Source organism: Sceloporus occidentalis, unplaced genomic scaffold, assembly GCF_023333645.1.
Source record: "Sceloporus occidentalis isolate IW3139 unplaced genomic scaffold, rSceOcc1.0.p SCAF_1, whole genome shotgun sequence".
NCBI lineage: Eukaryota > Metazoa > Chordata > Lepidosauria > Squamata > Phrynosomatidae > Sceloporus > Sceloporus occidentalis.
The window spans coordinates 318,099,254-318,113,051 of record NW_028316981.1 but is presented as its reverse complement, the minus strand read 5'-3'; the positions used below and the strand labels follow the sequence as shown (position 1 = coordinate 318,113,051).

Genomic DNA, 13,798 nt, shown 5'->3' with positions numbered 1-13,798 from the left:
CCAAAAGAGTGATGGCAGATGGACTGCCTGTTGAGTGTGTAAAGTTGATGGAGAAAACAGAGATCCCGGTGTTTCAACCTGACCGCCCAGCAGCCCCATTTTCATGCACATCACTGTCTTTACAGAGTTACACATTGGCCCCTGTCTCGCTTGCCAGGAACTTTGCCAGGAGTCCTCCTGGATGATCATCTGCCCCAACACCCCTTCACCATCTTTTACCAAGATGTAGAGAGGTCTTGTAGCACCTTTGAGACTAACTGAAAGAAAGAAATAGGCAGCATGACCTTTTGTAGACCTCAGTCTACTTCCTCAGATGCATTTCTTTCTTTCAGTTAGTCTCAAAGGTGCTATAAGGTCTCTCTACATACTGATTTCACAGACTAACATGGCTATATCTTTGAATTTTACCAAGATAATGAAAGGTGTGGAAACCCTCAAGACTTATGAGGAGCATCTTGGGGAACTGGGTATATTTAGCCTTCTTTGGCCTCATTCACACGATGATTTAACCAGTTTGCAAACTGGGTTAAATGTGCCCCATTCACAGTCAAGTCGATTACTCCCATGAGTTTGTTCGAGGTGAATCTGCTCAAGCCTGCCTGAATGAGTTCTTTTGAATATGAATCTTTTTTTGCATCTTTTGAAAAGACGCAAGTTTTTCCAAAAGTGAACATGCTGCCAATCACATTCGGGACACCCAGGTGGGAGGGGCAATGGGCAGAGGGTGGGCAGAGGGGTGGGACATAGCCATCCCAAAAGTCTTGCCAAACCGCCATTCTTTTCCCCCTCTCAGTGCTCACGATTCCATGGGGCTCTTTGTGAATTCAAATTTCCTGGGCTGTCAAAGTGGTCCCTTTAAATCACCATGCATCTGTTTCTGCTGGTGAACTGGTTCTCTTTTCCCTGTGGGCCAGAGGTTGGGGAAGTCAGGGGGTTCCATAGAGAGGCATGCTATACCGTGTTGTTGTTGTTGTTTGTTGTTGTTTTTCATTGTTGTTGTTGTTTTAAAACTTTGAAAGCTTCTGTGCACTATTGCATTTGTGTAGGTTCATGAGAGGGGAGTCATGGGTACCGTGGGGGCAATCTTCCCTGGCATGCATGGATTCATGGGTGCCATGGAGGATTTTTCCCTGCATGCCATGGTGTAATCCCCCATCGTACCCATGAATCCATGCATGCCAGGGAAGAATTCTCCATGGCATCTATAAATCCATGAATCCATGCATGCCAGGGTGTAATTCCCCATGGCACCCATGGACCCATTGCTCTCATGGCACCCATGACTCCCCACCCCCATGACTCTACCCTCTGTCCATTGCCCCTCCCTCCTGGGTGCCAGCTCTGATGGCCACTTTCAGTGTTAACTTTAATACAATCATGGACAGCTTCGATTGTGGCAAGCAATAGTCTGAACATCTATTCGGTGCCAAATCGCTTCATCAAATCAAAATGATCCAGTGCAAAAATCGGTTTATCTCCTCGTGTGAATGAGGACTTTGTCTCCTTTGCTTAGTCTCCTTGTTTGGAGGTTCCTTTAAGCAGAGGCTGGAAGGTCATCTATCACAGAAACTGCTTTGAATATGCAGTCCTGCATGGCATGGCAGGGGTTGGATGGCCCTTGGGGGTCTCTTCCAAGTCTAGTACTCTGTAATTCTGTTTTCTGCAGGTGGTTCACCATAGTCCGGCCACCAGCATTTTCTAGAAAGTCCTATATAGCTTATTTGGGATGCCTTGAGAGATCGGTATAACACACCAGTCTCATCTCTGTGAAAAATATCAGTCATTGATCTGTGATAGAATGCTTTGTTTGTGTATTCCTGCATGGCGAAATGAGATTGAACTGAATGACCCTTGGAGTCTCTTCCAACTCTAGGATTCTTTGAAGGGTGCACTAGGAGCAGCAAGGACAGCCTTGAGGGCCATTTGCAGGGTTCACCCACAAGTGCCACATACAAATGCACCTTTGCCAAAAATCAGAGGCAAGTTTGCAAACCGTGCAACGCACTAACACACAACTAATCCACCTTTTGGAATTTTGGAGGCCTAGCATAAAAAGACTGCAATCAATTTTTCAGACCTGTTCTCCAGACCGACGTTATACCCTCAGATTTCCTGATTTGGTAGAGATAGTCTCAGTTAATCCTCTGTCTTGCCACATTTTCAGCTACTTTCCAAATGTCCCATTTTCTCCCTCGAGCCCCTGTGACAACAGCAGTGTAACATCACTCATCCTTGCCCTTTGTGGCATTGCAAGGGCCTCAAATGTAGGCCTTGGATTATTTGAAATATTTGGGCTGGAGATGCTCCTGACCTGACAAAGCTAGACTGAGTTAATATGCCCACTTGTGTGTGTGTGTGTGCGTGCGTGCGTGCGTGCGTGTCTGAACATGTTGGCTTTACTTTAATCTCTTCTCTAAGCTCCTCTGTTATCCTTTCAATGTCAACATGTTATGAATTCCTTGTATTTCCCCTTAAATGTTCACTTCTGCCTCTTAGTTTTCTTTTAGTGCAATTAGGCTTTCTTCCTATTTTAAGCACGTTCTAATCTCCATGGAATCATAGAGTTGGAAGAGACCTCAAGGGCCATCCAATCCAACCCTCTTCTGACCTCCAGCACCCCTTATAGATTTTGATCCAGCCTCTGTTTAAAGATGTCCATGGGAGGAGACTCCACTACACTCCAAGAGAGAGTGTTCCACTGTCGAACAGCCCTTACTGTCAGGACGTTCCTCCTAATGTTGAGGAGGAATAGCTTTTCCTGTAGCTTGCATCCATTGCTCTGTGTTCTAGTCTCTGGAGCAGCAGAAAACAAACTTGCTCCATTCTCAATGTGACATCCCTTCAAATATTTCAACAGGGCTATCATGTTCCTCCGCTCCCCTTAACCTTCTCTTCTCCAGGCTAAACATCACTAGCTCCCTAAGTCTTTCCTCATAGGGCAGTGATGGCGAACCTATGGTATGCGTGCCAGAGGAGGCACTCAGAGCTCTTTCTGTGGGCACATGTGCGGTTGCCCCAGCACAGAGTTTGTTACTAGAAAGCCAGAGGTACATGGCACTTTGCAATAAACAAGTGGGTTTGAGGTTGCAGTTTGGGCACTTGGCCTCTAAAAGGTTCACCATCACTGTCATAGGGCTTTGTGGTTTTAAGACCATTCATCATTTTGGTCACCTTTCTCTAGACATACTCCAGTTTGTCAACGTTCTTCTTGAATTGTGGTTCCCAGAACTGGACACAACATTCCAAGTGAGGTCTGACCAAAGCAGAATAGCATGGCATTGTTGGCTCATGTTCAGCTTGTGGCCCACTAAGACCCCCAGATCCCTTCACAGTCACAGCACAGCTCTTAGGAAGAAGGCCCATCACTGTCTGCAAAGAGGTACTTGGTTAGGAAATTTTGTCTGGCCAGGAAATCTCACACCAAAGGAAAAACTCCAAAGCCTCTCATACAGGAGTTGACAACTGTGATAAGTTTGGGAAGCCAATTTTCTACCCCTGGGACACTTTGGGAGACTCACAGACAGCTGAAAAAGTCCTAAACTGGTGGGAGAACCCAGAGAGGGTGGGAAGTCTTTTGCTGGTTTTGAAAAATTGGTATTTTAAAGAAATGTAGAACTCTCCAACCTATTTAAAATCTGGATTGTTGATTCTAAAGGCTTCTTCTGTCTTGTTTTGGCCAGGGATAGGGATAGGGGCCACACACAAAAATGACGACCAAAAAAAAGCAGGACCTTGCCGTGCCCCCCCCCCCCCTTTGCTTTAATGTGATCATTGCTCTTAAAATTAAAGCTGCTTTGAGCATCCTCTCCCCCTTTTTCTTTTGCACGGACAAAATTGCTCTGTGTGTGTGCCAGATGACTGAGAAGCAAATTTTATGTCTTTAGTCTTGAGGGGAATTGACACTTGAAAAGGAGTGTCTTCTTTCTCTCCAACCTGTCTTCCCCTTCTTTCCTGGCAATCATATGCAAGAAGGGAAAATGAGCAATGCATTCCCCGCAGCAAAGGGACTGGGAGGTTCATTTGCAAATCAGCCTGAGTTATTTGATATTTTTATTACCGCTGGTTATCTCAGGAGTTGTTCATTAAACATCCTCCTTTTCCTCCTCCTCCGCTCTGTTTGGAAAGAAAGGACTCCCCACCCTTCCCAGCCACCTGTCTGAAAAATCCCTTCCTTTGCAGGTTGTGCAAGAGAGAAAGAGATTTGGTAGGCTGCAGTTCCTGGAGCATGAAAACAACTATTTTCACATGCAGTGTGTGTACAGTATGTGTGCATCGCCTGTGTCACTTTAAGTCACCTCCATGATTTTCATAGGGTTTTCTTAGGCAAAGAATACTCAGAGGAGGTTTTGTAATTGCCTTTCTCTGAAATGTAGCCTCCAGCACCTGGGATTTGTTGCTGGTCTCCCATCTGAGTATTAACATACAAAACAAAACATCTTCATTTATATACCACTTCATACTGAACTAAATTGCCCCTGGGATCCAGCAAGATCAAATGGCATGCTTCAAGGAGAGAGGACAGTGAAATATACATGCAGAGAAAATCCTATCTATCTTAGGAGGGGAGAGGGAAAGCAGTGATTTTCCAACAAGGATCAAAATTCAAAATGACCTCAATAGACAAGGAAGTTTGGCCAAAGCTAACAAAATGACATTCAACACAGAGAAATACTGCACTTGGGGCAGAAAAATGAAATGTATAGATATAGGATGGGGGACACCTGGCTTAGTGAGACTTACATGTGTGAAAGGGATCTAGGAGTCCAAGTAGACCACAAGCTGAACTTGAGTCAATATCTCCATCCCTGACATTTCAAAGCCAAAAGCCTAGACCAAAGGATGGTATCCTTGAGGCCAAATGAAGCCACACAGGTGATGGAGGAAGGACAACAAGGGAGATAAGAAGTACGGAGAACAAAACCTATGAGGAGATGTTGGAGGAGCTGGGCATGTTCAGCCTGGTGAAGAGAAGGCTGTGTGTGGCATGATCGCCCCCTTTAAATACCTAAAGGGCTGCCATAAAGGTGAGGACTAGGTCTAATGGTTTTATGTTCCAGGAGGGCAGATTTTGGCTGAACATTAGAAGGAATGTCTTGGCTTTGGAAGCTGTTGGACAATGGAACCAATTGCCTAGAGAAGCGATGGGATTTCCTTCTCTGGGCGTCTCCCAAAAGAAGCTGGACAGCTCCCTGCTGGAGATACTTCAGCTGGAAATCCTGCAGAGAGCAGGGGCTTGGATTTGATGGCCTCTGCAGACCCCTTCCAACACTTTGATTCTAGAAATGTATCCCTGGTGATGCCATCAAGCGTGATACGCTCAGCATCAACCACATTTGCTCCAAGAATATAACTCACACAAAAAGCCCAGGTCTGAGAAACCTGGAAAATGTGTATGAACATGCTTTTCAAGGAAATGTCCTCACCCTGAGAGCCTTCCTTTCTCCCTGAGAAATGGAGAAGGCAGGACAGGCCCTGAGATCCTGGGAATTTGAATCCCACTTATCCTTTCTGTTTTCTGGAAATGTTATTGTTTTGGGAATTAAGTCCAGCATTTAGGATCTCACTTTGCAAGGACTGAGATAGTCAACAGTGGTCATCTTGCCTCCCTGATCTATGGGGAAAGGTGGGTAAGAAATCATCATCATCATCATCATCATCATCATCATCATCATCATCCCCTGTCCAGCATCAGCTCCTCCTGAACTTGGAATAGGATTAGGTGGCTGAGAGAGAAAATGAAGCAACCACGCACACGTTTTAAAAAGAATACTTTTTATTAAGCATACTTCTGTATAAAACAGTGGCTAAAGAGAAGGCAGGCAATGCAAGAAACACAGATTACATATTACATGTCTGCATGAATATAGCATTGCAAACATCTCCATAGATCCCCATTTCCCCATTTCTCAAAGCCTACTAACATTTTTCCTCACAGCGAAAGAGTCCAAACCACCAAACAGGGAAAGGGGACCTATCCTTTTTCCTAAATAAAGCTACTCTGCCAGGGATCACAGCACAGCAAGAATTAAATGGGATTTTGACCTAAGTATCTCCATTCAAGTAAAAAATGAACCCCTCTCCTCTTTCTCTCTCTGTCTCTCTTACATGATGGACTAGGATTTCAGTCATTTGCAAATCCTTCTAAGGGCTTTTTAATGCCCTTTACAAAAAGCAGAGACTCCTGTTGTTTACTCACATCCTTGCTGGGAAAGGGGAAAGCTGCCATCTTGAAGGAGGTTAACTAAATGTGAGGGAAAGAAAGAAAAGGCAGGAGTCTTGCATTTGGCCTCCTAAGGAACTCTCTCCTCTTTGCCTTTGAAGCCTCGGCTCAAAGAAATGAAATTTTAATTTGGTTATGTGGTATCCCCTTCTCCCGATCTGTTTCACATTGTCAGGGATTGAATGCCTGGCATTAAACATAGACTTTGTGGCTGAGGTTTTAGGTGCAGGTTGAGTCTCCCTTATCAGAAATGCCTGGGACCAGAAGTGGTTTTTTTTACAGATTTTGGAATATTTGCATATACATATACATAATGAATATATATACATGTTTATTTGCATATACATGCATAATGTATATATATTTGCATACACATATCTTGGGAATGGGGCCCAAGTCTAAACACAAAATTCATTTACATTTCATATACACCTTTACAAATAGCCTGAAGGTAATTTTATACCAAATAATTTTAATACTTTTGTGCATGAAGCAAAGTTTGCGCACACTGAAATGTCAGAAAGCATAGGCATCACTGTCTCAGCCACCCATGAAAATGTTTTGGATTTTGGAGCATTTCAGAATTCTGGCTAAGAGAGATTCAACTTGTAGCTTCCTTTTGTTCATAGATGAATAATGACTCCAGTGCCTGAATCACAATTGTGTTTTGGGACTACAATGCCCAGAATCCCTCAGCCAATGTGGGCAATAGTTAGGTGGGAACTGCATGGCCTCCAGATACTGTTGGACTGAAATGCCCAGCATCCCCCTACTCAAGTCTAGTCTCAACCAATGCGCTCATCCATACTATCAAATGATAAGACTTTGGTCCCACTGCCATGGCTGCATCCTACAGTCTTCTGGGGCTTGTCATCTGGTGGAGCACAAAGATACAAAAATACAAAGCTACTTCCCACCTGATCATTCTTTCTGGCTTTCATTTCTTTCTCATCATTTTTTGACCCATAAAGCTAACTTTATTTTATCCCCATCTGAACCTCTACTGGGATTTGTAGTTTGGTGAGATATTTAGCCTTCCCTGCCAGAGAGCTCTGGTGCCACAGCAAACTGCAAATCCCAGGATGGAGCCATGGCAGTCAAAGTGGTGTCAAACCGGATGAGTTTGCCATTGCGGATGCAGCCTTATAGGTTTGGGATGTCATTCTGGGGCTGAGCACAAAGCACCCAAGGCTGAGGGATTTTCCATTAAGGCAAGAAGGGAGAAATGGGTGCTTTGAAGGGTAGGCTGGGGAGGCTTTATGGGAGGGCAGCGGATGCAAGACAAATATGAGGGATGAATTCCAGAGGCCCCCATCCGTCACCCTTACGCAGGTGCATCACTGCAGGGATGGCGGTATATACAAAGCCAAAGTGCATTCGCTGCCAAAGGACGTTCTTTGCATTTCTCTTTCTTGCAGGTTCAGCCATTGGCAGGGATGGTTTGCTCTCCTGGAAAGGAAGAGAAGAGAAGAGAAATGAAGAGGGATCCTTCTGACAGATCAGGCTGAGTGTGCTTTAAAAACAGCTGGATCTATATCCAAATGCATTATAGGTGGTACCTCACCTCTGAAAAGTCCAAAATGTCTAAGACATTAGAGAGTAAATGTTGGAAGTGGGAGGCAGAAACAGATCCCTTTTATCATACTTGGTGGAAGTGTTTTAAAGCAATATATATAAATTGGAAACCAATACATCAAAGGATTGAGAAAATATTAAAAATAAAGTTCCAAACAAATCCCTAACTGTACCTATTAGGAACAGAAAAGTCTAAAACAAAATGAAAAAATAATATTCAAAAATTATTATTATTATTATTATTATTAAGTGAGGAGAGTTGGCAGATAGGGGCTTTAAAGTCTAAGGTGGGAACTGCTTGTAATCTGTATATTTATATTCACTTTGGAATGTATATGTTAGATTCAGATGTAAGTTTATAGAGGGTACAGAATAGATATATTTGATATAGGGACCAAGACCTGCCGGGGGAAGTCAGTGTATGGAAATGGATGAAAGTATGTTGGAAGATTAACTTCATCTCTTTTAATTGTTTGTTTCCAATAAAAAGTAATTTTAAAAAACCAGCTGGGATTGTGCCCTACGAAGCTTTAACCTCACCAGCGCTAGGCACAGGGAAAGTAATATCATTTGCCATGAATGAACCATTTAAATCACAGCAACAACATTGGGATTGTCTTACCTAAAGAGCATCTAAACATTTTCCTAATGCAAAAGCATGCAGGCTTCTTGAGAAATTCAATGTTCTCTTCCTTTGAGATCCAGGGTTTGCAGTCTCACAAGGAACAGAGACAATCTGGATTGCAAAGGAAGTATCTTTTTGTGTGGCTAATGGACAGAAGGAGGAATGGCCTCTGCCAGCACAGATATCCCTCTGTACCATCTCAATTCAGAACAACAGCAACGTTTTGACAAAATGGAGGCTTGTGACTAATACTGTCAAAAACTTTTTCTCCTGTATGATTTTTAATATCGTTGCCTGACAAAGAAGCCGGTGGAGCTTCAAAAGCTTGCAACATATATTTTGTGCGTTTGGGTTGTTCCCATAAAGGTATCACTGTTTGATAGATTTGGGGTGCTATTGTAAACAATTGTTGTTGTTCTTTTTTGTTGTAAATTCTTTTAGTCCTAGAGTAGAATCATTGAACCAATTCGATTTAACCGACATGTGGACGTTGTTGTTGTGTGTCTTCAAGTCATATCCAACTTATAGCAACCCTAAGGTGAACCTTTCATAGGGTTTTCTTGGCAAGACTTGTTCAGAGGAATTTGCCAATGCCTCCCTCTGAGGCTGAGAGAGCATGACTTTAACCATTTTAAAAATTTAAAAGACTACGACTACACAATCATGTCAAAGGGGGAACCTTTACCTTTACCTTTAAAAGACTCTATACAAACCTTAAAAACAGCAGCTCTGGAAGGCTGCTCAGGGATGCTGGGAGCTGTAGTCCAAAAAGGTAACTTTCTAAAGCTCTAAATTAAAGAGGCAAAGTGCAGCCTTGGCTCTGCATGTACACATCAAAGCAGTTTCCATGGTTCCTCATGCCTTGCAGATGTGCATCATCTGGATCATCTTTCCATCATCCTGCTCCACCATGGTCAGTAACCATGCCAGCTGGGGATGATGAATATTGCTCTGGAAGCATCGGAACTGCATTTCCCTGTGCTCTGCCCCTTTTGATGCCAGGGCACCCCAGAAATCCTCACTGTACCCACCTCCTACATTTAGGATCGCCTTGATTTCCGAGCCTTCTTGGCATCCAGGGCATTTTTGATGTCCAGAGCCCACTGAGAGTCAGGAGGATAGCAAAGCCCGCGTCCAGCCTTGGTGACCAACCTGTACCAAGAATGAGGGAGAATTACTGGAGACCTCGCTAATCTGGCCCATGGCAATACAATCTATAATAATCCCATTTATCAACTACAACAACTGATCATGCAACACTGAGACCTCTGGGATCTTGGTTTTGGTCTCATCACACCTTGAGCCAAAGGGTTTTAGGATTTCAAGAACCCTTTCCTTTTAGGAAAATGAAAAGTCTCCGGTCTTCATTGTGAAATGCTGAGAAGTGAAAAAGTGTTCTTCCATGGAATCAGGGAGGGAAAAAATGCTTCCCCCCCCCTTTTTTTTCTTTTTTTTTTTACAGATCTTAGCCATTAATTCCATCTTAACCTAAGAACACAAGGGCAGCCATCCAGGATCAGACCAGAGTATTAATGCAAAAGCTGAAACCTCTGGACCAAAGGCAAGAAGGCAATAGTGTGAAACTGGAAGCCAGAGAATAATTCAGAAAATAACACATTATCTCCTAGCTTCCAATTTCATAATAGCCTTTTCCTTTCAGATATTTCCTTTCCCTTCAGATATTTCAAATTTTGCACCAGTTCTTAACCATAAATATGTACAATCCAATCTGACAATCAGAGGCTGGAAAAGACCATTCTTTGGACCCCAATACACACAGTCCTTGAGCCAGTTTGGGATTCTGGGCATCAAAGTCCAAAAAGGGTATCCAGACTGGTAAGTGGAGTCTTTTCCAAAGCATGTTGCTGATGTTGTTGTACATGGTTTGCCACTAATATAATTATTCTGATTTATTCATTGCATTTATTCCCCCACCAGCACCTTATTTCTTCTAGGCAATTCTAAGGCTGGGATGCTGACAACCCAGATAAGGAAGAATCACGTTCCATGTTTCAGGACATGTTTCAAGTAAAAGCCTGAACTTCATCAAATGTGTCCAAAGAGGGCAGGCAATGGGAGTGTGTGTGTGTGTGTGTGTGTGTGTGTGTAAGGTCAGGGTCCTCACATATTTGAATTACAACTTCTCAATAGTCCCCCAACCAGGTTAGGAGCCACTGGGAGTTTGCATCCAAAATGACATCCCTGCAGGTGAATAAAAGACAATGTGGAATCTGTCACCACTCCAAAAATTATGCCATCAGTGTGCAGTGTGCAGGGCTGCATCTGCACTGCAGAAATAATGCACTTTGGCACCACTTTTAACTGCAATGGCTTGATGCTATGCAATCCTGGAATTTGTAGTTTGGTGGGGCGCCAGAGCTCTCTCTGACGCCCCACCTCTCTGACGCCTCACGATATTTAGCCTTTAGAAGGCTAAATATCGCACAATACTACAAAGCCCAGTACTCCATAGCACTGAGCCATGACAGTTAAAGTAGTGTCAAACTGCATTATTTCTGCAATGCAGGTGCAGCCTAAGGAGTGTTCAGTGCATTCCCAAGAAGCTTCTTCACTCGCAGGCACACACTTTTAAATGTGGTACTTTTACATATTACTTACACAATCGCTGGAAGAGAGCATCCCATCTGAGGATCCTGTATAATGTAAGACTTAAACAGGTGCAACCTTCTGAGAGAGAGCGGGACATCCTTGGTCGCCTCGCAGCAATCCAGGTAATTGTTCTTGCTTCCTGAAACAGGGAGGAGAAAAGGAGTTTGCAAATCGGAGGTATCTTTCTCTGCTCTTCGGAGCTCAGTTTTGCTTATAGAGCTGGAAGGAATACCAAAGGTCATCTAGACAGCTCCCTGGGTTCAACGACTTTATTCTGGCTGGGACTAACTGTTGAGATTTAGGCTCCAGATACCACATCCATTTGACACTGCCCCAAAATTTCTACCTGGCAGCTGCTCACAGATAAAACATGACAAAACTATACAATGTTTTGTCATAAAGCCTTTGTTCTGTTTTAAATGGTCCCCAAAAGGATTTGGGGAATTGCATCCCCCCTGACTCCAAAGACCATGGTAAAACTGCTCCCTTATCAAAGAGAGCATGGCTTACTTAGCCTTGGAAGAAATCAACTGAAAGAACAACGGACTGGGGCCAAAGTTTGGGTGATGGTCATAGAATCACAGATTTGGAAAGGATCCCAACTGCTCAGTGCCCACCCCTGGGCAAGGCAAAAAAAAAAAAAAAAAAAAATGACAGGTAAAGCATCCCTGAAAGATGGGTATCTAAATTCTGTTTAAAAACCTGCAGTGAATGAGAGTCCACCAGCCCCTGAGGGAGTCCATTCCAGGGCCAAAGAGCTCTTACACTCAAGTTCTTCTAATGTCTAGTCCAGGCAATTTTAATCTATATTGGATCAGGTCCTATCTTCTGGAGCAGCAGAAAACATCTTCTATGTGACAACCACCCTTTCCATGACAAGCCTTTTAAATATGGTTGTGTCATATCACCTCTTAATCTCTCCTCTGGGCTACAGGCTTGGTACTCAAGTAGACTGGAGAATCAGGCAGGTTGCTTTAGCTAAGTAAATGGCTCATGAGTTGCTTTTCTGAGAACCCAGGGGTCCCCACTCATCTGTGACTTGTGTGGGTTATCTCAGACTTGACCACCCTTGGCCTCAGTTTCATCATCTATCAAAGAAGGACTTTAAGGGGTGACATAATAGCCATATTGAAATATTTGAAGGGATGTCATAAAGAGGATGGAGCAAGCTTGTTTTCTGCTGCTCCAGAGATTATGAAACAGAGCAATGGGTGCAAACTTCAGGAAAAGAGATTCCACCTCAACATTAGGAGGAACTTTCTGACAGTAAGAGCTGCTTGACAGTGCAACACACTCCAGCAGAGAGTGGTGGGGTCTCCTTCTTTGGAGGTCTTCATCATGGAATTACAGAATCCTAGTCAGAAAACACCCCAAAGGCTATCCAGTCCAACCCCTTTCTTCTGCCATGCAGGAAGACACCATCCAAGCCCTCTCTGGGACAGATGGCTGCCCTGCCTCTGCTTAAAGACCTCCAAAAAAGGAGACTCCACCACATTCCAAGGCAGCTCTCATTACCAGGAAGTTCTTCCTAATGTTGAGGTGGAATCTCTTTTCTTGTAGCTTGAATTCATTGCTCCAGGTCTTCTTCTCTGGAGCAGCAGATAACAAGCTCCAGCCTCTGTATGACATCTCTTCAAATATGTAAACAGGGCTATCATATCACCTCTTAACCTTCTCTACCCCAGGCTAAACATCCCCAGCTCCCTACATCACTCCTCACAGGGCTTGGTGGTTTCCAGACCTTCCACCACTTTGGTATGTAGAGAGAAATCTTGTAGTACCTTTGTGACTAACTGAAAGAAAGAAGTTGGTAGCATGAGCTTTCGTAGACTTAAGTTTACAGATGCATTTCATAGATGTAAGTCTACCGAGAACGCAGACATAACCCACTGAGAGCTCATGTTGACAATTTCTTTCTTTCAGTTAGTCTGAAAGGTGCTACAAGATCTCTCTACATTCTGGTTCTACAGACTAACAGAGCTATATATTTGAATTCTACCATTTTGGCTGCCCTCTTCTGACACCCTCCACCTTGTCCACATCCTTTTTGAAGTGTGGTGCCCAGAACCAGACACAGCCTTTAAACAGAGGCTCAGTGGCCATCTGTCCCAGAGAGATGGTGTCTTTCTGCATGGCAGAAGAGGGTTGAACTGGATGGTCTTTTGGGGTCTCTTCCAGTTCTTGGATTCTATGAGAGCGGCACAGCTAAGCAAGATAATTCTGCCCACTTTGCTTAAGGCAGGGCAGCAGGGGTAGACAGTGCTCTTTTAGGTCCTTCTCCACTTAGCAGGGGCATCTTGCAGGAAAGGAAGCATTACACACACACACACACACATGTGCAAAGGAATGGCAACTACAGACATCTCATACCTTGGGCTTGAATGATGCAGAGACTGGCAGCTAGGAGGCAGAAGATGAGCTGCGCACGGAGAGCCATGATGATGGAGGAAGTGTGCAGAGATGGACTCTCTCTCTCTGTGGGCTCTCAGGAGGCTGCAGGGAGCTCTGTGGTGTGGAGCACTTCCCTTGCTGACCCCCAATATATACCTCTTTTGGTGCCTTTCACTTTCTTTTCTGCCTGGGATTCTTGGCAGATCAATGCCTCCTTCCTGCCAGAACATGTGCTGGGGAGGGAAAGGGGGGACAGTGTTCCCGGCATGGTCCTGCTCATTTGGAAAACCAGCTTCTCTGCTTCTGCAGTTCCCAATCCTTGGAACAGATTCCTACACAAACCCAGTCCCACTGACCTGAATGAACTTTTGTTTCTA

The 13,798-nt window shown here is 44.0% G+C and overlaps 1 protein-coding gene across 1 annotated transcript; it reads right to left on the bottom strand.

Annotated features, from left to right (window-relative positions):
- Positions 1–7,476: 7,476 nt before the first annotated feature.
- LOC149324282 (C-C motif chemokine 19-like) lies at positions 7,477–13,467 on the bottom strand. Its single transcript, XM_089513686.1, has 4 exons — positions 13,401–13,467; positions 11,040–11,169; positions 9,452–9,572; positions 7,477–7,669 (listed from the first exon to the last, which is right to left on the bottom strand). The coding sequence occupies exons 1-3, from the start codon at positions 13,465–13,467 to the stop codon at positions 9,461–9,463; spliced, it is 309 nt and encodes a 102-aa protein (XP_089369812.1). The 3' UTR covers positions 7,477–7,669; positions 9,452–9,460.
- Between the last annotated feature and the right edge of the window lie 331 nt (positions 13,468–13,798).